General features: G+C 46.7%; 1 protein-coding gene across 9 annotated transcripts in view; it reads right to left on the bottom strand.

The window, feature by feature from the left end:
- LOC146863858 (uncharacterized) overlaps window positions 1–25,504 on the bottom strand; it is a 343,419-nt gene that overhangs the window by 264,429 nt on the left and 53,486 nt on the right. For all 9 annotated transcript variants that reach the window (XR_014976576.1, XR_014976580.1, XR_014976577.1 and 6 more), the window contains one exon: window positions 2,113–2,255. Coding sequence is in view for 4 of the 9 variants with exons in the window: in XM_085640690.1 (XP_085496816.1) it covers window positions 2,113–2,255 (143 nt within the window). In the remaining 5 variants the exon portion in view is untranslated. The remainder of the gene's footprint in view (window positions 1–2,112; window positions 2,256–25,504) is intronic.

Raw genomic sequence — 25,504 nt, 5'->3', positions numbered from 1 at the left:
GGAGACATTTGAGGATTTCTTAGTATTTTCAGGGTGTGGAAACAGGCTCTAGTGACAGTGTTGACTTGTGCAATCATGTCCAGTTTAGTGTCAATGATTGATTCTGAGGTTCCTGGCGTGGATCCTGGACGTAGGTGTGGGTCTAAGTTTGGAGTCCCATGGCATGGTGTTCTTGTTGAAGATCACTACTTCCGTCTTGTTAGTGTTGAGCTTGAGAAAGTTGGCTTTCATCCAGTTTGTGACTTTGGTCAAGCAGGCGGTGAACTTGTTCTTGTGTTGAGGGTCTTGTCTGAGAGGGAGAGTATGAGTTGCGTATCATCAGCACTGGAGAGGATGTTGATGTCACGTGCATGGATGACGTAAGACAGAGGGATCATGTATGCATTGAAGAGGGTTGGGCTCAGCGATGACCTATGAGCCACTTTGCTGATGAGTTTGCAGGCTTACGAGGTGTAAGGTGTCAGGCTGACAGGTTGTGTTCTATCCATTCATTCTATCTATTAAGAAGCAGCAGATTCAGGGGAAAGCCGGTCCTTGAATGCCAATCTCTTGTAGGTGCCTCATGAGGATGAGGGGGGAGACCGTGTCAAATGCTTCAGAGAGGTCCAGGAGAATGAGGGCTGCTGTGTCCCCTCTGTCAAGGATAATGTGGATGTCGTCTGTGGCAGTGATGAGTGCTGTTTCTGTACTGCAGTTAGGCCTGAATGAGGACTGCTTGGAGTTGATTAGCTGGTGGTTGATGAGATTGTCAGTGAGGTGTCAGTTGGATATTTTCCCTAAGACTTGACTAGGTATGGTTGGAGGGAGATTGATTTGTAGTTGGAGAGCGAGGTTAGGTCAGCGGATGGTTTCTTGGGCAGGGGTGTGACAGTGGCATGGGTCCTGGTGTCTAGGAATGTGGCTGAGTTGATGGCGGCATTAAGGATAAGTGTATGCTTTGCCAATTGGTGTGAGACCTTTGGTGAAGGCGTGGTGGGCGAAAGGGTGAGATGGGTCCCTTGAGTAATTGATCTTTGTCGTGGCAGTTTTGACATTGGTGAGGGTGTGCCACAAGGTCAGGGTTCATTCACCGGCCATGATGGCAAGTTAAGTAGCGACGGTGATGGGGTACGGTTGAGGGCCTCAGTTGGCATATATGAAAGTGGTTTTGTTACAGAAGAATTCTGAGAGCTTGTTGCAAATGTCTTGTAAGGGGGTGATGTTGCTGGAATAGGCAGGAGGCGTGGTGAAATTCTTGATGATGGAGAAGGTTTCCTTGCTGCTGTTTGCGCCAATGTGGTCTGCAAGAGCTGTGCAGTTGACGTTCCATATCTGCTGGTGGTAGCATCTTTGGGTGGATTTGAAGAAATCTTTATCTGTGGTTTCTTGACTTTTACAATTTTAGGCTCATATGGCCCCCTCATACTACCATGGCCAGCTGTGGAGTGGGATAGGAGTCATGGAGGACACATACAAAATATGGCCCTCCTCTTACACATTACCTGCGCATCAGAGCTTCCTGTCTTCCTTTCCTTGGAAACTACTTGTAGCAAAATCTCCCTGTTTTTCTGCTACCCTCACCCACCTCCTTGAGGTATTCCTCACTCTTATACTTCACTCTCCTCCCTCACCTTCAGGCCATCTCAGCATCTCCTGGACTTAGTATGTTCTTTCGCCTTCCCTCGTGGAGAGAACGAAGCTGCAGGTACCATGCTCAGGAGCTCCAATGCTCCACCACGTGAAGCTGTAGCCTAGGACAGCAAAGATCTGTTGTCCCCTGTGGATTTGTGAAGTCCTACGAGAAGCGTAGGTTGTGGGTAGTAATGCCATGTATACATTGCCATTCACCATTCTCTCAGATCTGTGGAATCTCTGGCAAGTGACATACCATTACCTGATGCTTCCCCTGTGTCTCAGGAGAGTTGTAGGAGGTGGCACAAAATATAGGAAGGAACCATTTTACTGGTGGCTAGGGGTGTGAAAAGCCATGCATCATTGTTATGACGTCATATGAGTGATTAACTGGGAACTGGTTCATCACTACACGCCATTATCTTCCTAATGCACCCATCCAAAGCTTTAACCTTTATGTGTCAGATACATAAAAGATTTGCATAATGGACAACGTTTTACCTGTGGGGGCCTTTGGTAGGGCCACCGGCCCCTACAGCAAGGGTCGTCTGGTCTTGCGACTGTCCAGTCAGGTAACTTGGGACCTAAGCACACGTCTGGTTCTTTGGGCGCAAGTGTCTTCGTGTTGTCGACTTTGGTGAATTCTGATAAGTAAGATGATGAGCAGGTTAGAAAAGTTCAATAATGAAGGATATAACAGAACATCTTAACATTGTAAGGAATGGTAACAGCGTGGCATCTACATACAAGTCCCTAAAAGGCTTCCCCATTAAAAGCTACATGACACGTCAACAGGGCTGCAAGGATGGTTTTGAATTGATAATGTTTTTTTACTTCTGACTTTTGGATGTTGTGAGTAATTCTATTTCCCAATGGGAGTATTGTTCATCTGGTTAAACAACTTAAATATATATTTTTAATTTTAAACCATGGTTGGTATCTACGCAACCTTTGCTGCACATTCAGCTAAATGAAAAAATGTATCATTCACCTTAATGTCTTTCACATTACAGTCCCTCCTTGATGTTGTTTTTTTTTTTTTTTTTTTTTTTTTTTTGAAACCGTTTATTGCAGTTTATAGAAGTTACAGGTATGGGCCTACAACCACACGGCCGGCCGCTAGAGCATCAAAAGCATATTACATACATACAGCAAAAAACTTTCTCAGCGGTGCACAGTAGGAAGACAGGAGTGATCAATGGTGCAGGCCTCACAGCTCCATGCCCACAGTACGGTTCCATTTTCTTAAAGCAAAACAACGTAAACAAACCACAACCGCAAGGCAACCCTCGATCCAAAGTGACAACACGTGCTCCATAAGTGGGGGATCCAAACCAGCAGCAAAATTCTGAAGAGGGGGACGGGAGTGGATCAGGGACTGGGGGACCGCGCGCCCGCGGCCAAGGGAGGGGCGCCATCTAGGGAGACGGAGCCGGCGAGGCCGCCGGTAGCAGCGGCGGCTCACAAATACCCCCGCGGTAGGCGTTCCAGGGGCCCCAGAGTTTCATCCACGCCCCAGGCTTACCCCTCGCCACATACACCACCTTTTCACGAAACATACACCAATCCATATGCTCTTTCCAGGCCGACACCGCAGGGGGCCTCTGGGATCCCCACAATTGGGCAATATCACGCTTGGCTATCATGTATCCCAGAGTCACCCACCGCGCCTGCGGGACCGAGTAGTCATTTGGTTCCCAGACATTCAGCAAGCATCTCCTCGCTTCAGGCAGCAGCGCGACACGCGTAACCATTCGTAGAACCTCATGCACACCACGCCAGAATCGCTCCACCCTCGGGCACTCCCACAGTATATGCATGAAAGTCGCCAACGCACCACAGCCACGCTTACACATTCCATCACCGGCAAAACCCATACGTAAAAGCCTTGGCCCCGTCACGTAGACCCGGTGAAGGATCTTGAGCTGGACGAAACGAAGGCGAGCCGGGATGGCCACCTCTTTCGGAGAGGCCACCGCGGAGATCCAATCCTCGTCGTCCAGCTCCAGCCCGTCGGCAACCCAAGCCTCGCGGAGACTAGTCAGCAGACACGATCTATCGTTAATCAATTTTTTGTATATGAGGGAGATCGTGCTGTCCGGGACATGGCCATCTAGCACTCTGTCCTCCAGGGGGGAAGACTCCGGAATGGATGCAACATCCGGGAAGACGGAGCCCAGCGCATGGCGGACCTGTAGGTACCGAAAGTACTCACTGCCCTGCAGCTGAAACTCCGCCTGCAGCGTCTCAAAAGTTTTGAATCCCCCCCTCGTCCAGAGATCTCCCACCGTGCTGATTCCGATCGTGTCCCACTTCTCGAAGCCCTTCGACGTCCACAGGGAGCCCAACCTCTCAGATGCATACAGCGGAGACGCTCGGGTCAAACGGTCCTTCCACCCCATAGCTGCATTAGCCGCGTGCCAGACACGCACCATGACACGCGTCGGTCCCGTCAAACGGGAGTCGGGCGCGCCAGAGTAGAGCGCTCGATTATAATCGCCACCGGGCAGAAGCGTCCTGTCCATCTCAAATGCCGGGTTCAAGGCGGGCCCGTAAAGGCCATGATTAATTGCAGCTAGTTGGGACCTCCTTGATGTTGTTGACCTGGACGTAGGACCAGCACTAAGCTTGGGCAATGTCCAGTACTCCCTGCCTGTCTCTTCTGGGGGTAACTGGCTGATTATAGTAAACAGAAGCCTACAGCCAGACACAAGGCCTTCCATAATGCATAAAAGCCTGGAATATATGTATAAATATGTAAATATGGTCGATATTGAGGAGGGACACCGGGCGGTAGGAGCTGCATTGGGTTTTATCCTTCCCAGGCTTGGGAAGCACCACTATAGCGCCCGCTAGAGCCATGGCAGTGCCAAGGTATTGCTGGGCCCAGACAGTCAGAATACATTTTTGTGGTGAAATACGCTGCATCCCAGCATCTGTTTATTATGTCAGAATGACTGAGGTCTCAGGATATGAGAACAGCTTAAGGATTCTAGAAAGTGTGCGCTCTGTTGCTCATGTTACCCTTTGGTATGACATTATAATTATGAATTTAGATTTATGAACCTCTGCCCCGGAAGCATTTTGGTCTTTGCACGAAAAGTGTCTATTCTGTGTGCTGTGCCAGGCAAGAAAAACATTACAAAAAATGATGGCTAACAATTTAACAAAACCTATTGACCAAAATTATTTATAATGCTTTTGCAATAATTTTGTTATAGGCGGCAAAATGCCACCCTCTCAGTGGAATGGTCGCCAAACTCGGTGCTTTGAAGAAAAGTCACCTGAACAGGTTTACCAATGCTGGTTATCAAACACACCCAGTGCTTGATTTGTAAAAAAATTAAAATACATGGATATAAATGTTTTAATGGGAATTTTTCCTCTTTGTATACAGGTGTGTACCCCTGCCCGGAGCGCCCAACCACATGTATATCTGGTATGGTGACTTTTATTTTAGCCCTTGTGTCACAATGATCTAAGCATGTGCACAGAAACCTGGGCCTGTCCCTGACACTGTGAGGTTCTTCACCTGTCCTTTAACTTTAAGGTGGGGAGGACAGGAGGGTAAGAAGTGTGTCTGCATTGTGGATAAAGGTCCCAAAATGCACGGATCGATTGTCTAAAGAGCTAAGAATGCCAACCTGGCATCTTTGGGGTTTCCAGAGCCCCTTGCTGCAGCACAGGACAGCAACCCTCTACCTAGACGTCCTAAGCATGTTCCGTTCAAGCTTTAAGCTTTCGAAACATTATTCGGCATTTGTGCCATCAAAGTTCATACATTAAAAAGGAAGCCCACACAAAAAACATAGTCAATATATAAAATCACAGTAAAAATGCATAAAACCATATAGACATAATACATCGTTAAAATCTTTAAAAAATATGAGGCAGTATAAAATTGTCCACAAATTTCCACCATTAAACTAACTATTTCTACCTGAGACATTGCTGGGTAATGTGTTCTTTTCTTTTTTTATAAAGTGTTTTGTCTAATCTTCCAGTTTGCCAGTTTATTTATTTTGATATGGAACTCCTACAGAGGTCCACAAAAATACACACACAGGTTAAACAAGAAATACTTTACATTCAATACGAAATTCTTCCTTTATACTTGGCTGCCTCCTAAAAAAAACTTTTATCAAACATACTGAGTGGTGTACAAGAAAGATAAATAGATAAATGAAGCAAAAAATTCCGATGGAACATGAGGAGAAATATTAAAACATGTATACAATCAAATATCCAACCATCAACATATTGTGACATACAAAATAGAGTTAAACATTACCTAATAAATAGCCCAAAAAGTTTTTAAAAACTTGATATATCCCATAACAAACCATTTCATTTGGTGGGGACAGAACAAATAAACGGGCCTCTTGGGCATAATGAATATTACATTTGATAAATAATGTTCTTCGAAACATGTGCATGGCCCTTTGTAACTCCGTGCACACAAATAGCACATGGTTGAAATCTTGGGTTTGTAAATAACACATTTCACAAATTCTCTCATCTCTCTATATTTTATCCCGAATACCGGTAACTTCTCTTAGGGGCAACACGTTGATTCTCAATAAGAGTGATAGCCTTCTAATCCTCTGAGGGAAGTTCCAAGTTAAATAAGGCTGTGGTTTATTTCCCAGAGCGCTCCCACTGACCCCTTCATTGCTAGACTTGGGCTGACTTAAAGCAATATCTCTGACCAGACTGGTAGAGGTTGCAGACTTCTTTATAAACAACTTCAATGCGGACTTTAGCATGGGAGACACAGGGTTCTAGCTGAGCCCAAATGAATCATTTGTTTGTGCAAAGGACCTAAAGAATGTTGATTCTGTGTCAGGACCGGAGGCAAGGATTATGCTATTCTTTCTTCACTTTATTGAATAGCAGCCATTTGAAGTCAATCAAAACAAACTACTATTCCAACGAACCATAGGGAATAATAACAAAAAACAATAGAGAGTCCTAGTCTAGACTGTCCATGCTCTGCACCAATCACAGGCTCCCAATGTGTAGGTAGTCCCCTGTCTCTGCTCATTCCTCCTCTTTCTTCGCTGCTTGCAGCCAAGATAAGTCCAATATTTTTTTCTAATTCTGTTATATAATATTGACCTGTATTACTGTGATTTAGTATGTTTGCAGTGCGTTGTGCTTTGCTTATCGCGCTGTTTTATTGCTTTGCGCTGTCATTGTGCTTGTTATTACCTTAGGCCCGTAGCGCTGTATCGTTTTCATATCCGTTTACCTCACGGCGGGGTGCAGGAATCGCGCGCTAGCCGTCTGTTTTCCGATTTGGTTTGCTCTCTGTTAGACTTGGCTTCCGTTCCATTTCTTTCTGCGAGTTCGCCGCTGCTCGGCAGCTCGCGTTCGGCCGTGGGAGCGTCTGAGCTCCCTAGCAGCTGCGTTCCCTGATGCCTGCGTCCATCAATTGTGTGTCTTTTGCTTTCTCGCCCTAAGTGCGCCAGGTATGCTCAGACGTGAGTCCTGGGCTCACTGTGCCACTGGAATCAAGCTATCTTGGTTGAAGAGGGGTGAAACCCCGAAACCGGTCCTAGGATGCTTGTTTCCGGTCCAGGGAGGACCTGAAGCTTGGCAGTTCGGGCTGGACTGTTCCCATCAGGCACAGGGTCAAGACTGATTTGCATATAGCCAGGTCCAAACTGGGGTGGCATGGTGAGCAAAAGAATGATGGATTTAACCCAGAGCTCTTGACTGGGGGTGAATTTTTTGATTTGTTCTACATTGCTTCCATCAATTATGTGTCTTTTGCTTTTGCGACCCACGGTGACAGCGCTGCCTCGTTAGTGCGCGCTTGGGTCGAACGCTTGACGCGCCGTGCGTGCTCCGGATTCCATGCATTCCGACATCGCGTCTGAATCCGGAGCACCGCTGTCGCGCGAGCCTGTTCTGTACTTGCCTGCAGTGACACCCCTGAGTCTGGTTAAATATTTGGGGAATTATCCCTGTTTCCTCCGCTGGGGATTTATTCCCAAGCGGCTTTGATTGCTAACGCCCCCTAAACGCCTGTGCATGCAGGTCATTACCTGCCGTTAGGCAGTTGTCAGCATTCTTGCTGTTTGCTTGGGGTCCTTATTGTATAGGCCAAAAACGCTCCTCTTTGGGGTTTCAGTACTGTAGACAGTGTCTGCTGTGCTGGGGACCCGTTTTTGCTGCAGGCTGCCCTTTTAATCGGTTGGCACCAGGGCTGTTGGGGTCCAGGGCTTAGCCCTTGTAATTGTGTGCATTGCCCGCATTTATTAGGCTGTCACCCAGCCCCCCTTATTAGTTGAGGTATACTCCCTCACCCGATTCCTGTTCAGCTTCCCCTGGTGATTAGTGGACACCATTGCGGAATTCCAAGATGATGTTTATGAGGATGACCAATGGGAGCAAGACCCCCTGGCAGCCCTTAAATGGGACGATGATTTCTATGACGCTGTGGATGCGTCCATCCTCAAAACAGTGGAACAGGCTATGACTCCTCTTGAACAGAGGTTGGTGCGTAAAATAGATCAAGCCTGCGATCGCCTGGCTAGAGCTTCACAAGGCCTTTCTACCACCCCTCCTTCTTCTGTCCCTCCCATGGACACTCAACCACCGGCGAAGTGTGCCGAACCCGTTGGCGTAGACACTGATGCCTTTGACCGTCTCAAGCAAGCATTTCTTGCCAGTACTGTCCCGCAACCGGTCCCCCCAATATCCCTTCGACGCCCCCAGTACCTGTTTGGGATGATGACCAGGGCTCCCTTCTCGCCCAGACCCTTCCTCAGACGGACAGAATCTCTGTGCGGATATGTTGGATTCTGATGATGTTCTCCATCCGCGTTACTCTGACTGGGCCCCCTCGGACAAGGTTGCCCAATATGTGGCCAGTCGTATTCGCCGACCGCTTGAACCTGCGACTCGGAACTGTCTTAGGGCGGATTGTCCTCGTCCCTCCCTGGAGGGGAATGTGGCCGCCACGCCCGACATCGACCCGAGAATAACCACCTTCCTTCAGAAGTTTATCAAAGATCCTAAAAAGGGCATCAACAGGTCCTGGCGGGCGTGCCAGGACAAACCTCTTGATATCTTGGACCCAGCTACTAAGATCCTAGACATGGCAGAGGAGGCCAAGGCTTCCGGGTCCCTCATTTCTCCTGAACATCTGTCCTCGTGGACTCAGCGTGTGGTGGTGTTCCTGGGTAATGCAAATTGTGCTATATCCACAGAACGGCGCCGGTCTCTTCTGATCAAAGTAGACCCAAAGTTGGGGGATCTGGCCAATTCAGAGGCGGGCGCAGGGGGGCCTCTTTGACGAAGAGTTGGGGAGGTTCGTTAATACCTTTACCTCCCTGGACCGGGTGCAGTCCTCTATCAGAAAGGTGTTTCGCCCTCGGGTTTTCCGAGGGGCCGGACAAGGAAGGGGCCGCTCGTCCGGCCGTCCCAACCAACACAGGGGTCAAGGCTCCGGTAACGGGCAGGAGCAAGACCAGGCCCGCTTCGGCAACTTTTATCCCACCCGAGGCCGAAGAGGCAAGAACAGAGGAGGCAGAGGCGGTGGCATCTACAGTTCTTCCGGTGAGTGTTCTCCCTTCTTCCCTTCTAAAAGTGGCGCGTTTTTCCCGTCCTGGAGTTCCATCACCGGGGACTCCTGGGTCCTCCAGACGGTGCAGGGTTTCCGCATAGAGTTTCTTGGAACTCCTTCACAACCCGTGCCTCCCTGTCCGCTCCGTTTTTCTGCCGCAGACTCTGCGTTAGTCAACCAAGAGGTGCAATCTCTCCTGGACAAGAGGGCTATTGCTCTAACCTCGCCTCACCCCCAAGGGTTTATCAGCAATCTTTTCTTAGTGGATAACCAGACGGGGGAAAACGGCTGGTAATAAATCTACGCAAGTTCAACGAGTGGTTAGTCTATCGCCACTTCAAGATGGGGGGCATCCATCTGCTGCGCGATGTACTTCGTCCCAACGATTGGATGTCGCGTCTCGACCTCAAGGACGCCTACCTAACGATCCCGGTTTTCCCGCCTCACCGTCGGTTTCTGCAGTTCTCCTGGAGGGGCAAGACTTACGAGTTCACCACTCTGCCCTTCAGCCTGTCCGCCGCTCCTTGGTGCTTCACCAAGGTCCTTCGACCGGTGATCGAACGTTTGCGGATGTCGGGCATGAGACTCATTGTTTACCTAGATGACATTCTTCTGATGGCGCAAGACCCTTGAACACTCTCGCAGCACTTGCAGTCGGCGGTCGACCTCCTTCAGAGCCTCAGGTTTGTCATTAACAAGACCAAGTCTACCCTGGTCCCGTCTCAGACGGTCCTGTTTCTCGGCTTTACGATAGACTCCGTGGAGTCCACCCTGAGCCTTCTCTGGCGCAAGATGACGAAAATTCGTCACAAAATTCGGAGGTCTCTATCCCAGTCTCAGATCTCTCTCAGACAGCTCGCTCGCATTATCGGTCTTCTGTCTGCCTCCATTCAGGCAATTTTTCCGGGCCCGCTACATTACAGAGCCCTTCAGCATCTCAAGGCGGCGCACCTGCGCAAAGGCCTTTCTTATTCCCATAGGCTGGCTCTCTCAGTGGAGGCCAGAGAGAAGCTCCAGTGGCGGCTTTCACACATGGAGGCGTGGAATGGATGAGCCATTTTCGGGTCCACACCAGATATGGTTATAGAGTCCGACGCAAGCAGGTCCAGCTGGGGTGCGCGGTGCGGCGACTTTGCCACGGGAGGTGTGTGGTCTCCGTCGGAGCAGAAATTACACATCAATTGTTTGGAGCTTTTGGCGGGCTCGTTCGCGATCCAGTGCTGGACCAAGGACTCGTACAGTCCTGCGTCCTCCTCAGAATGGACAATGTGTCGGCGGTCCAGTACATCAACCATCTAGGGGGTGCGCGCTCAAAGGCTCTCTCCGATCTGGCAACGAATTTTTGGCAGTACTGCCTGGATCACCGGGTCTCGGTCACTGCGGAGTAGCTTCTGGGCCAGTACAACGGAGTGGCGGACTTCCAGTCACAGCATTTCCACGACGGGAGTCTCTAAAAGCTTCACCCAGGAGTGTTTGCAGACCTCCAGAGCCTCTTGGGGCCCTTTTCAGTGATATTTTTGCCTCCCGTCTGGATCACCAGCTTCTCGGTTCTTCAGTTGGAGGCCGGACCCCCTGGCAGAGAAGTCAGATGCGTTCCTACAGAATTGGGGGGAGGAAGTGGGTTACGCCTTTCCCCATTTGCCATGATCACGCGAGTGACAGCCGAGGTGAGGTATCAAAAAGCGGAGGTGGTGCTCATCTCGCGAATTGAAGGTTGCAAGTCTGGTTTCCAGTTCTGCTGGAACTTTCTTGGGATTTTCCAATCCCACTCCCCCTGTTTCCAACTCTTCTCCTCGATCCGACAGGGAATCCTCATCCTCTCATCGATCAGGGATCTCTGAGCCTCATGGCCTGGCGGATTACAGGGGACGATGGGCGGTCGCGGGCCTTTCGGGACCGGCTGCGGCTTGCATGGCTAGAGCCTGGGTTGACAGTACCGTCAAAAGATACCGATCATCCTGGGGTCGGTGGTGTCGTTGGTGTGTGTGATGGAGTGTCAATCCCGTGGCAGCGGATGTGACCTCCATTTTACATTTTTTGGCTTCTCTGGTGGAAGAGGGTTTGGCCTATTGGACCGTCAATACCTTTTGCTCCGCTATTTTTGTGCTGGGCATACCATGGTTGATGGCTCACCGGTGGGGGAGCATACCTTGGTCTGTTGTTTGCTCCGTGGCATCCGTCTGTCAGTGCCCCCTGAGCCTCGTTACTCCCAACTATGGGATGTCAATAGGGTGCTGAATTTTCTGCTGTCCTGGCAGCCGAATAGGTTTCTTTCAAGGAAAGAGCTTTCCACGAAATCGACTATGTTGCTTTGTCTGATCTCTTGCAGACGGGTCTCGGATGTTAGAGCACTGGATGTCTCGGGTAGGATCTTTTCCCCTACGGGGTTTACCTTTACCCCCGTAGGGGGTCCGTAGGCGCACTGAGTGTGGAACGAAGTCCATTTCGTATCCCGCGTTTCCGGATTCCCCTAAACTGTGCGTGGTTGCTTGAGTTCCGGCCTCCGGGAAAACGTCAGTTGCTCATTTCTTTCAAGAAGCCTCATAAGGCTGTGTCTTCTCCCACAATTGCTCGCTGGGTAAGGTGGGTGATGCACGAAGCTGGGATCGACTTGCGTGCGTTTGGAGCACATTCTGCGAGAGGGGCGATGGCCTCCAAAGCATTTACCCTGGGAGCTTGACTAGAAGACATTCTGAACGCAGCAGATTGGTCTTCAGACTCTACCTTTAAGCGGTTTTATTTCAAACCGGTTATTGATATTGCTCACTTGGTGGTGAGTAAGCTTTAAACGAGCATAATCCTCGCCTCCGGTCCTGACATAGAATGAAAACTTTCCTAGCTATCGTAACGGAAAGTTTCAATTCTATTAAGGACTCTGAAGCGAGGATTATCATTCCCAGTGTACAAGGTCCTTGCTGTTTTTCCCTCCCTCGTACTGGAGTAAGTAAAGTTGTTTTCTTATCTGCTTGATTGGACAGTTTGGTTACATGTTGAAACGCTTCCTTCCACAGAAGTAATCCTTAGCCATTACTGTCGCTGATTTTATGCGTTTACTTCTTGCAGGCGATTCCAACAAACAAGATCCTTGAGGCGTCCGGTGGCTGACCGAGCGACGAAAGAGGAGGAATGGGCAGAGACAAGCGACTACCTACACATTGGGAACCTGTGATTGGTGCAGAGCATGGACACTTTAAACTAGGACTCTCTATTGTTTTTTGTTGTTATTCCCTATGGTTTATGGGAACAGTAGTTTGTTTTGATTGACTACAAATGGCTGCTATGCGATAAATTGAAGAAAGACTAGCATAATCCTCGCCTCCGAGTCCTTAATAGGACTGAAACTTTCCGTTGCGATAGCTAGGAAATTTTTCATTGTTCTTTCAATTTATCAAAGATTTCCATTCTCAAGGAAGCCCCAAGAGTACCCTCATCCCCCCAGCAGAGGGAGTTACCCCACCTCAAAACCACTACCAGGGATAAGATATATGAGGATAATAAGGCAAATTTGGGAAGTAAAACATGTGGGGCAGCCAAAGAGTTTAAATTACAAATCTGGCGCAGGATTCGACCTTCGGCCTTATCAAAGGAAAGCCAGTGGTTCATATCCAATACCTCAGCAGCATATGTTAATTAAGGGGAATTTTAACCTTGAACATTGACAGAACATGGCCAAAATGGCGTCTCTCGCAAATCTTATAAAATCTGTTTAATGTGCTAGCCTGGGAGACAGCCCTACTTACACAAAGTTTGATATGCTCTAAATCTCGCCCTGTTATTGAAAAATCATCGTGGCCAAATATACAGCCTCCTAGCGCCTTGGTACACTGGGCAGAAAAATAAAACGTGCTCAAGTTGTTCCTAAAAAAGCAGCTTAGAGCTGGGAGCAGTGCCTCGCTATATCCCCCCAATTGATTGTGAAAGAAACAAGCATTGGCATAGCCAATAGGTCTCGCCTTTGGAGCCTTATAAGTGTTTAGCCAGAGCTATAGACTTTGCCAATGTCTTTAAGCTGTGCTGTAGAGAAGTGTGGCTGCTGTGCAGCATGCTGAAAAGTTTTAATAAAAAAGTGTCAGAAGCATTTTTGTTACCTTATATATGACCAAGAAGGCATTATGTACAACTGAACGACCATATTAAAAAAAGTATTTACAATAAAAAATTTCCTCAGTTTTCTTTTGTTCTTGCAAGGCTGGCAACTTGTTTCTGCCTATTCCAATGGTTGTTTGTTAAAGCTTTTTTTTGAGGGGGCATAAACAATCGAAGGGTGAAGGTTGGGAACTAGTACCTGTATTATAACACTAGCAGCGGACAGACACTAGGGAAAAGCAACAGATGACAGATTCCAAGAGCAGGCTGATGTGGTGCTGAGGGATGCTGTGGTGGTGGTGGTGGTGACTGGTGCGGAGACGATGCTGAGGTGATGCTAAATGATACTCACGTCTTGCTGAGTGATGATGATGTGGTGGTGTACTAGTGCAAAGACGATGCTGAGTGATACTGATGTGGTGCTGAGTGACGCTGTGGTGGTGCTGAGTGATGCTGTGGTGGTGCTGAGTGATACTGTTGTGCGGTACAAAAGCGGGTGGTGATGGACGGAGCATCAGAACCAATCAAACACTCACACCCAGACAACAGATCTGGGTTTGATCCATCACCGTTCTTTAGCCCACTCTGCCACCCCAGTTCAGACATGGCCATATGCAAATCAGTCTGACCCTGTGCCTCATAGGAACAGTCCAGCCCGACTGGGTGTGAGTGTTTGATTGGTTCTGATGCTCCGACCATCACCACCCCCTTTTGTACCGAGTGATACTGTTGTGGCACTGAGTGATGCTGTGGTGGCCCCGAGTGATGCTGTGGTGGCCCTGATTGATGCTGTGGTGGCCCTGAGTGATGCTGTGGTGGCCCTGAGTGATGCTGTGGTGGTGCTGAGTGATGCTGTGGTGGTGCTGAGTGATGCTGTGGTGGTGCTTAGTGATGGTGCTGAGTGTGTTACACTGTGCTTAAAAACTGTTGTGTAAGGGGAGCTGATTTCCATGTGAAGCGCTATAATGCCCTTGGTTCAAGTTTGTGCTATAATTATGCGGGACAGGCAAGTGGGTGTGGCCTAATGTAATGTAATCTAACAATATCAGGTGAATGCACTACGTATTCACAGGTCAGGGAGTGCTTCTCCTTATGAAACATCTCCTAAAATCACACCCTTTGCAGCTAGGGCTGCGGATGTTAGAACTGGGTAACTAGGTTACAATCTCGGCTCAGGCGCAGCATCTTGTGATTCCGTGCAAATCGCTTTGTTACACTGTGCTTAAAAACTGTTGTGTAAGGGGAGCTGATTTCTGTGTGTAGCGCTATAATGACTAGCACTTACTGAAAATTTCTTCAAATTTGAAACCCAGCTATATTGGCAAGTCCATGGTACTTCTATGGGCAGCACTTTCGCTCCTAGTATAGCATGTCTATACATGAGCCATTTTGAGAACTTACATATATGGAACACAAACCCATATACTAACAACATCTGCAAATGGTATCGATACATCGATGATATCTTCATGGTATGGAAAGGTGATATTCAGAGTCTTTCAAACTTTACTCTGTGGATTAATGGACTTAATCCACACCTACGATTCACCATCAACAAAGATAGAGAAACAATTCCATTTCTAGATATCAATATCATTGCAAAAAATGGTACACTGAGCAGCTCGCTGTACACTAAACCTACTGACAGAAATAGCCTGTTGAGATTTGATAGTGCCCACCCACGATCTCTTAGGGAGAATCTTCCGGTAGGACAATTCCTACGTATCCGTAGGAACTGCTCCGAACTTCAAGACTACAAAAAAGAAGCACAAATACTAACAGACAAACTTAAAGAAAGAAATTACCCAATCAAAATCATTGAACAAGCCAAGAAAAGAGCACGAAATACTCCTAGAGAGGCCCTTCTCGAAACTCAAGGAAGACAACAACCCCAGAAAATGATTTGTGTTACTACATTCAATTCATCTTCAAATGATGTGAAGAAAATAATAAATAAGAAATGGTCCATTCTTACCTCTAACAAACTTACATATGAAAAACCCATGTTCTCTTTCAGAAAAAAACGAAGTCTAAGAGATACCCTAGTCCACACAGACACATATGGAACCATGGGCGACGTCCAGATGACATTATGGAATACACCACCAGTAACCGGACATTATCCATGTGGATCTTGTGTAGCCTGCGAATTCACCAGACACACCAAAACTCTAGAATTAGGCTTACGTACTCCATGGGAACAAAGGTCACATACAAACTGCAACTCAGAAGCAGTTATCTACCTTATTAAATGCCCCTGTGATTTGTCTTACATAGGCATGACCAGCCGCAAAATAAAAATACGGATAAGCGAACATAGAAGCACGATCAGACGTATGATCACAGCTACCAGACTAACAGCACATTTCATGGAGAAACAACACAAAGACACAGATATACGATGGACAATAATTGAGAAAATCAATGGCATCAGAAATCTGCATAAAAGACTTCTGGACAGGGAACAGCGTTGGGTGTATCGTTTGAAAACGCATGAGAAGGGACTCAATGACTGTATACCATGGAGCCAGCTGAACAAATGATATCCATGAACTACTCCCTCCCACAAAGTTGTTTTGCCAATGTTAAACATCATGCCTTGAGTGAAGGACAGAATCATACGCCCCAAGGGCCTCAATAAACATCTACATCAATCAATCAATCAATAGTTCTTTATTCGGATGTTAAAAACACCATAAAAGCACATGTACACAATACAGAATCTCATTAATTTTTAAAAAAAAAACAATTAAATCAATCAAGAAGAACATTTGATAAAGATAAAACAGAATAAAAAAGTCATATCACCTAACAGATACATCACTTCTAAACGGACGCAGTTTAAACCTGATCTTTAGTTAATCTTAGTCTCAGTGCTACTTTGATAAAGTTCAGTATACAACACAGAGTCAGTGGGTCAGCTGCCCTTTGTAAAAACAATAATGCTGAATTTGCCTGAGTCAATTTAGCCCTTTTCAGGATATCAATTAAAATACTTCGCCTGGGTGTGGAGTAATAAGAACCGAAAAATACAAAATGAAGGGTGTCCTGCGGAGACCGATTGTCGCAGCCGAAGGCACCCTTCTGCTCAATCGGTACCGTGTACCCTTGTGGGTCCGCCAATAAATAAGGTAAAAGATTGAGCCTAAAACGGGATATTAAAAATCTATCCTGTGCATTATACAATAAACAGAGATAGGGTTCCATTCCCAATGTGCTCTTGATCTGACTGTGCAAATTCACTGACCTCTTGGACCCTTCTTCCATCATTCTGGTTGAATCTACATGGTCTACCGTGCCTTCACTGACATAAACACTTGATAACAATGAGCCCCATATGTTGGACTGCGTCTTATATATCTACACTATGGTATCCTTATACTTGGGGCAGATGGGTTTCCATCGCACCTTATATATACATATATAATTAAGTACTCTTACTATTATTATATATACAATAGTCACCTGGTTCACCTTAATTTGTAGTATACTATCTGCCATCATACTCGCAGAATGAACATTGTCTCACCTACATTTTTTCCTCTATTGTGCTGAACTCCCCCATTACTAGTTTCTAATACTTCGATTCAGCAGTACGTATGAGAACGGAACCTTGTTCCATCACACAGGATGCAATCAACAACCACTCACGATTGCACAAGAATTAGCCCTCCTTTATTACCTCTCTAGAAAATCTGGTTTAAAGATTTAATATTTAAACCTCACATGCGAGTGCTTATTATGATTAACGCCATGAGCACCCGAAACTTTTATGGACCCACGGAGAGTCCGTAGTACTGAACTACAATATATGTCTAATAAACTACAAGTCCCTTCAACGATTTCCGGCATTCGCCATGTACGTCATGACGCCTCACGTCATTTCCGTCAACTTGAGGGCGGTGTCTCAATTAGTCCGATATTTCACCGCGCTTCTACGATATTTAAGCGCCACACCAACGTTTCGAATATGCGAAAGCCGAGGACCAGAACCAAATAGGTAGCAGGCAGGGTGACCGATCTTAATTAAGTAAGTACTCTTTGACAGCGCTATTATGGATAATCATATGGCTCTATCTTGTTACATGTGCGGGACCCGTTCTCGCCACAATCGATCCTACCAACTCGGATCCCCCTTACACATAACAGCAGACCTATCGGTTCTGCATTTTGACCCACATTCTCTTCACAATTACCCCCAGGACCGCCCTCTTTGTCTTTTTGGTCCTGAGAGATACAGTCAACCTCCCCGAATTGGGTAATGTATAACTATAGATTGTGTATGAGTGAGTGTGTTGTATGCCTGTTTTTGCATTTACCATTACTTCTTTTAAACTCTTAGAAAGGTTTTCTGAAATTAGAAGATCAATTTGGTTACGCTATAGAGTGCAATAGAGACTGGATACACATGGTGCACGCTATTTTTAAGATCAGACATCACGCTGATACCGCTAGGATGCGAATAAAATCGCCACTACCACAGAATGCCTGTCACATATACAATGATATGTTACAGTGAATTGGTTTTGAGTGGCACATCAAGAGGACACTCCTCTAAATAGAAGCATGCGCACGAATCCACGCATGTCCACCTGCGGATTTCACTACACCGCAAAGGGGAAGTGAACACGGCGGAAATCATACCGCTGATATATTTTATGTGGTGTTTGTCTCTATCTTCCTTTTCAGATGGAGCCTGGCAGTTGACACACACCCACCTTAACCCCTTCAGTGCCCGCCCCTTTCCCCGCCCTGTGCCGGCCGTTGAATTAGCGGGCGGGGTCTATGACGAGCTGGACTCGTCATGGGCACAGCGCCACCGCGGCCCATGACGAGTCCAGCTCGTCATGGGCACTGAAGGGGTTAAAGATATATCACGAGGAGCAGCTACTCTGCCCCCACCATACTGACAGGATAGGGACTTCCCATCCCAGTAATTTCACTCACATAGGGGAGTTACATCTTTGCCCTGAAGAAAGTCCTGGACCTTTTTTTGGCCCTGTTATGGACTGAAACATGTCGGCACTAGGGTCCTAGGACCATAACACTCCTATAAAGACCCAATTTTATTTTGTTTTAATGACCCAGACAGACCCAAGAATAAAGGGAAACTGGGGATCTGCCTGAGGTATTTTATTTAGCTAACCCCCTCTGTCTTTAACATATTAAAAGCACTCCCAACACTGTGGTCGAGCCCACCCAGACTTTTAGGGGTCTGGGTGACCCGATGATGAAGCATGACACCACTAGGGTGTGTGAGGGTAACTTAAAGAAATACTTTTCTCCCCCACGATCATGGTTGGGTTAGGTACAACCTTCATTTCAGTATCTACCATTTTCCTCTTCCCCTCAGTTTATTGGACCCTTTTTTTGAAGGTCCATTAGAGTATTTTTTGTGAATATAATTACTTGTAGGGAGGACATACTCTACACATTACCACCTCTCATACCCTTTAGGTCACTGGAATTTTCCAGCGCCTTGTTGTGTTATAGCGCTATAATGCCCTTGGTTCAAGTTTGCGCTATAATTATGCGGGACAGGCAAACGGGTGTGGCCTAATGTAATGTAATCTGACAATATCAGGTGAAAGCACTAAGCCCGGGAGTTGTGCGCTCGCGCGCTAAAGGGAATAACAAGTGCGCGCGCCTCAAGTGGGGGGAGTGCGGCCGAGAGCAGGGACACGCAGCGTTTCCCTTGTGAGAGCGAGCGCGATAATTGCTACCAGATGGCGCCGCTCGCTCCCGCAAGGGAATCGCCAAACGTGAACGTGTTGCCATTCAAAGCAATGCAACGCGTGCACGTTTTTGCCTGAAAAAGGGAATCGATGGCTAAAGGTCTTTTTCCTATGTAGCAAATCATTCTCCCACTTGTAGCTATCTTTCAGTTGAAGAAATCCCAAGGTCAGTGATCCTACATTAGTCCGACTAAGTTGCACCTCATCTAGGGCCATATGTAGGTAGCTAAATACCGGTTGGTAACGGCCGAAAATCGGTAAATATTCCGTTACCGACCGGTATTTAGCCCTTTGAGATGTAGGAGGCAGGTTTTAAGGATTCGGTAATTTACTGATTCGGTATTTTAAGGAATCGGTAAAATACCGAATCGGTAAATTACCGAATCCTTAAATCCTATGTAGGGAGCACTCAAGTGAGTGCATTTTTGTTTTAAGGATTCGTTATTTACCACCAACTACAGGTTGGTGGTAAATACTGAATACCTTTTAAAAAGCAATTTTGTGCTTTTCTAGATATGCCATGTGGCAGACATACATGCCCTTAGGACATGTATGTGCGCCACATGTGCACACATGCACGATTCAGGGGTGCAACAGGGTGTCAATGTGACACCCTGCCACCCTTGAATCTGCTCCCCCTATTACCGAATCGGTATTTACCGAATCGGTAATAGTCAATGGCTTCCCATTCATTCCTATGGGCCTCCAGGCCCGTAGGAATGAATAGGAAGGTATTCCTTATTACCGATTCGGTAAATACCGATTCAGTAATACCGAATATTACCGAAGCGGTAAACTTTACCGATTTATTACCTACATTCTATTTACCGATTCTTAAATACCGAATCGGTAAAATTCGGTATTTAGGAATCGGTAAATAGAAATTACCTACATATGGCCCCTAGTATCACCAATATGTGTTCTTGACCTCAATCTTCAAAAGTTCACTAGTCTCTGAGGAGCATCTCAAAGCTGACTTAATCCAATATTGGAAAGAGTAACTCTTACACACTTTAGCCATGGGCAATGGCGGCTTGCAGAGGGAGTGCTTCGTGGTAGCGGGGAGGGGAAGGGTAGGGGGCAGTGGACTCGGACATACGACGATCCAAAGTAAAGTAAGTAATTAAATAAATAAAACTATTTACCTTGCGCTCGTTGCATCGCCGACTTGGTGATGCAGCGAGCACAAGGTAAATAGTTTTATTTATTTAATTACTTACTTTACTCCTGTTCGTCGTATGTCCGAGTCCACTGCCCTCCCACCCTGCCCACCCCGCCTCACCGCCGGCAGCATTCCCTCTGCGAGCCGCCACTGGCCATGGGATATCATCTGAGCCTACAATGCATTGGATCTCTAACATCCCCACCTGGTAATATGCCAACTCAGGGGTAGGCCGGAGTCTCTGCCAATATAATAAAGTCCTTAAGCCGATTACATCCATTATGTTTTTTGGGCCCATATTTAGCTTTATTGGCAGCAACGGGGTGCTAATGGGAAGGCCAGTTAATTCTCTCAGAAAACGATTTTCCACCAGCCCAAGGTTAGAGACGTCCCTATGTCCCCAGAGCTCAGCGCCGTACAGAGCTGAGCCTAGCGCTTGAAGATTATAGATTTGGAGGGCAGCGGCAATGGGGCGAAAGGGCGAAGTCTTATGTAACTTTGCAATACCCACTGACGTTTGCTCTGACTTAAGCCTGCTTGTTATTATATGCGGTTGCCAATTAAAGTGTTCAGTAAGGGTGACTACTAAGTACTCGAAAGTATGAACACGTTCCAAGAGGGACCCTCTAAGAGTAGGGTTGGGCGAGTGGTATTACAATGGTTCAAAACCATATATTTAGTTCCAGAGACATTGAAATCTAATCCTCTAAGGCTGCAGAAGATGTCAAATCTCTCCAAAATCCTTTGGAGCGCCATGGGGGATTTTGAAATGAGCCGTGTATCATCAGCAAACATCAGTGCCGGGGTTCTGATGTTTGCAAGGATCGGGGCATCAGATCCACCCTAGTCTACGAAGCTGCTAAATATTTTATAAAAAGCGAAAAAAGGGTTGGCGCAAGGACACACCCTGTATCACCCCCCTATTAATAGGGAAGGGCTAAGTTAATTCTCCCATCTGGCCACATCTTACTTGAGTAGAATTGCCTTCATGCAAACGCTTAATTATATTCAATACAAAGTGCGAAACACCTAACTCAGCCAAAACTTACCACAACTTAATATGGGAAATCAAATCAAAAGCTGAATGAAGGAAAAACAAATACCACATGTAACCTTCCCGGCCCAAGTAAAACATTGTTCCAATAAAGAAGCTGAAATTTAAGGACCTGATTTAAAGTGCTTATCTGGGCCCTAAACCCTGCCTGCAAGGGGGACAAGACCTGTGTGGCAAACATCCCCTCCTGAAGCCTATTTAAAAACTCTTGCAAATATTTGAGTGCAGTCAATTAAGCGTATAGGCCTATGATTAGCCGGAAGGTCCCTAGATCCCTTCTAAAAATGGGAATGATCTCGACCCCTGCCCATGTGGTGGTAATGGGGCACCCCTCATTATGGCACTAAAGACAAGGGCAAGATTTGTTCCATTCAAATTAGGAGAAACTGGACGCACAGCCCTAAATGCAACAACAATGTTTTCTCATGAAAAACGAATAATTTGTTTTGTCCTGTTGAAATTCATCCCATGACGTGAATGCAGATTACATCTTCCATTCTTCCCTCTCCTGGTTCTCTCAAAGAACGAGCCAAACTAGATGTGGCGTAACTGGTCAGAGCGATCGATCTCGAAGCAGGAGAACCAGGGTTCGAGGCTCGGCAGGGACGCTCAACATCCTATGATTCTGCACACCTTAAGAACGCCCACTGCAACACCCACTGCACGCCCCTTTCACCCTAAACATAGCGTGAAAGGCTGCCTTATGTACAAGGCAGCGTTAAGCCAGATTAAGTGGCTTAACGCTGCCTTCTACATAAGGCAAGGTCCCTATCGCCACGGGAACATCACAAAAAAGTGACGTTCCCGTGGAGATAGGGCCTTGTACATATGCCCCTTAATCACCCCGTACCTAACAAAATGAATGAGCCCGTCTGAAACGCAACTGGTGTTTACATGAGCACCAGTTAGGCTCTGATACCTCCGGGTCAAGTTCGCGCTATATACAACCTAAAAAAGAAATGGCTGCAGATCAGTTTCTCCATCGCAGCCAGAAAACTCCACAGCCGTTGCCTTAGCCCATTGAGCTTACATCCTTGGGTTGTCAGCCCTGGTATTTTTCCTCAATGCTGGACCTTAAGTAAGAGGACAGCCCCAAACCAGGGGGGCGTGGAGCAGGCTGACATGGGGAAATGTACACAGTCGCAGGCAGCCGCTCAGCCCCCTCCTGCCCCTTTGGAGTCCAAAGCCCTGCTCTTGTCATTGCCACCTGTGCCTCTCTTGGTCCAGAGCCTGCCAGCAGAGCCTGTTTCCTGCCCTCCTTCCTTAACACCACACGGTTCTTTATCACAAGTCTACTGACAGCCTTGACAGGCTCCTTCCACCATAATTGTACGCCTGGCACAAATGCAGGTGTTTTTCAAGCCTTTTTCAGAAGAGCTCTCAGCGTGTGCTCATTTCTCTAAACCAAAGAGCCCAAATCACAAAGATATTTTTACTTGTAATCGTAAGTTTATAGTAAAAAATGCCTCCATTTATAAAAGCCAGAAATTCACAAAGTGAATCCTGGCTGGTGTAAAAGGTTTTCCTGCTTAAATTTCTCAGTAGTAAATCCCACAGCAGGGGTGTGGCAGTGGGTATTGTAAGGTGCTGTTAGCCTTGTAAATTTGGGGTCTACCTATAGACTGGTATGTTTGTGGGCATGGCCAAACCACGATTCAATTGGTGAGACATGAAACACCCTTTCCAGAATGGGAACAGACACGGATCACCGCCAGTTTTAGAGGGGGTATAAGGAAAAGGCTTTCTCAATGGAGAAAAATAGTGTCCCTGCAGAGAAAATACAATAAAATACATTTGCATCACGGGCTCCATTTCCCCTGTGCACGATTCTACGTTATGTAGGATTACTCACAGCTGAAATATGAGCTGCTGTCACATGTTCATTCCCAGTGGTGCACCTGCAAAACTGTTACCAATGCTTCTTTTTACACCTACTACTTGGAGTGTTTGTCAGACCCCCATGATATTGCGGCATAGATTCGCTAATTTTGTGGTTCAAAAATGGAAATTTAGCGGCACAGAAATGGAAATTTAGCGACACAAAAATTGAAATTTTGCGGCATTATTGCGACACTTTATTGTACTCATAATCATTATTTTTTAGCCTTAAATCAATGGAACTGTTTTATTAGAGTATTCCATATATTGGCATGTTTATAGTGCCTGCAACTCTACGGAAGCACAGCTTCAATCCTACCCTCGTGAGAGAGGGCCCTATTTCTTACTGGGATGTTTTAGTGCCCATGTGCGCACCCCTGCCGGGGCACCGCTACCTCCTGGACCCACGAGGCATGACACCTCTTCATCAGGGGTCATAGGGCACAGGATGGTAGTTGGTGGAGGTGCATTGCTACGGCTATTGTAAGCATGCCAATTATTGCTACAGTAAGATAAGTGACATGGGGGTGGGTGAAAGACCTTTCAAAATACAGCCCCCACCTCAATATGACTTACAGGTGCTGTGTGTGCAGTCTACACCCCAAAATTAAGTCTATTCCCACCACAATTCTTCTGCAAGCAACACCCCTCCCCAGGCAGTGGAGTTACACACAAACAGAATCAAGATCTGAGGGGTTCATTAACAGGGCCGCTAGAGCCATAGCCCACAGAGGACCTCAAATGCTTTAGCTCACATTTCTGTATTAAATAATGACCCACCTTAACTGCAGCTGCCCCAGCCCTCCACTGATAGTTTGTCAGGCCAAGTTAGTAAACAAAAAAACTTTTCACAGTTAATGTACACAAACAGAAACACGCACACACAATAATTTATGTCAGCTTCTCCATTGTCCCATCTCTCACCACACACCTGTTGTATTGAGTTAATTGTAGTTATGTGCAGTGTTCTCCTGGGACAATACCGCGAGCGCCACATCCCTTTTCTTTCCAAATGGCAACCCTCCGTCTCTGTGCCCACCTCTTCTTGCACGTTCTCTAAAGATTGTATTTCATTCTGTTTAACTCTCAGGGTGGAAGATCATTTTATCTGTGGCTTCTCCCTCATCCCTCCTTCCCTCGACCCTTTCTTTCCATCACTGTTCCAGGCCCACACTATGAGGCACCTCTGGGTTTCCTACATTACAACACATGGATTGATACTTGACTAATAAGACCGTTTGGTTGAGACGTGTTTTCATCTTTCCTTAGACTGTCTGGGTTTATTTTCGAGAGTCTTCCCCATGTTAAAAACGCTGCTGCCACTTAGCTACTTCTTCTGTCTGCACTTGGGGGCCCTTGCAGAACATAGGTTTCTGACGTGATTTAGAATTTATGATGCCCTTCAAATGAACTCACTTGCCACCTTTCAAGGCGAGTACATCACCACAAGATACTGGTGCTCTGGAAGGTGGGGGCGAGAGAGGGCGAGGAGGAGGCAGAAGTAATTGAAGAAGAATTGACTCCCAGGGCTAGGCTTGCTGCGGTTTCCATTATACAGAGAATGGCAACTAGTTGTGAAAAATACATGTCAGTATGGGAACATCGCCTGACTCGCTCCTGCACTGAGTTTCTATAAAGAAAGAGCCGAGCAGACATGCACGATAATAATCAGTGCATACTACTACTACATATATGTGACATCCAATGCCATAAATTCTGGGCATGCCAATACCTACTCGAGTGTTGTTCCAGGACATACTGTCTGACATTTATTTGACTGAGGGAATTTCTGCCCCAATCCTTTAGTGTCTCCATTATAGATAATTTTCGTCCTGATGATGACCCCGCTCTAAATGCTTATGTTGAGGGGTTGAAACGTCGACTAATAACATATGTGGACCGTGTTCTTAAGAATCTTTTTTTTTTTTTTGTTTTTTTTTTTTAAAACCTTTATTCGTGCATATTAAAAGAACAAATACGGGCCTACAACCTTCAGGCCGGCCACGATACGGTTAAGCACTGATACAAACATTACGGCCCCTGTGCTTCAACGGTCAAGGTTAGCGACGATTTATGAAACATACACTGGAGAGATCCTTGACCCCAGGGAAAGGAGAAGCGAAGGTTAATTTTAAAGTTTTCAAAATAAGTTTATCAGGGAAATAGTCAGTGAAGAATAAGAACCAAGGAGATTCGAGTCCGCACGCTATCTTCACCACACAGGAGAGCAGCAGCATCCTTAAAACAGCAATGGACGTAAAATCACAGACAGTGAGGCAATGCAGTTATATAACAGGATAGTCACATGAGCAATTACGCACCCCTCCAGTGCCGCCCCCACTCAGTCAACCCCCCACCCGGACCCAGAATCGAAACAAGTATAGCGCAGAAACATAAAGAGAAAA

The sequence above is a fragment of the Triturus cristatus genome, chromosome 2_1 (assembly GCF_964204655.1).
Source record: "Triturus cristatus chromosome 2_1, aTriCri1.1, whole genome shotgun sequence".
NCBI classification, from domain to species: Eukaryota; Metazoa; Chordata; class Amphibia; order Caudata; family Salamandridae; genus Triturus; species Triturus cristatus.
Note: the sequence above shows the minus strand (reverse complement) of the source record. Positions and strands in the feature narration are given on the sequence as shown.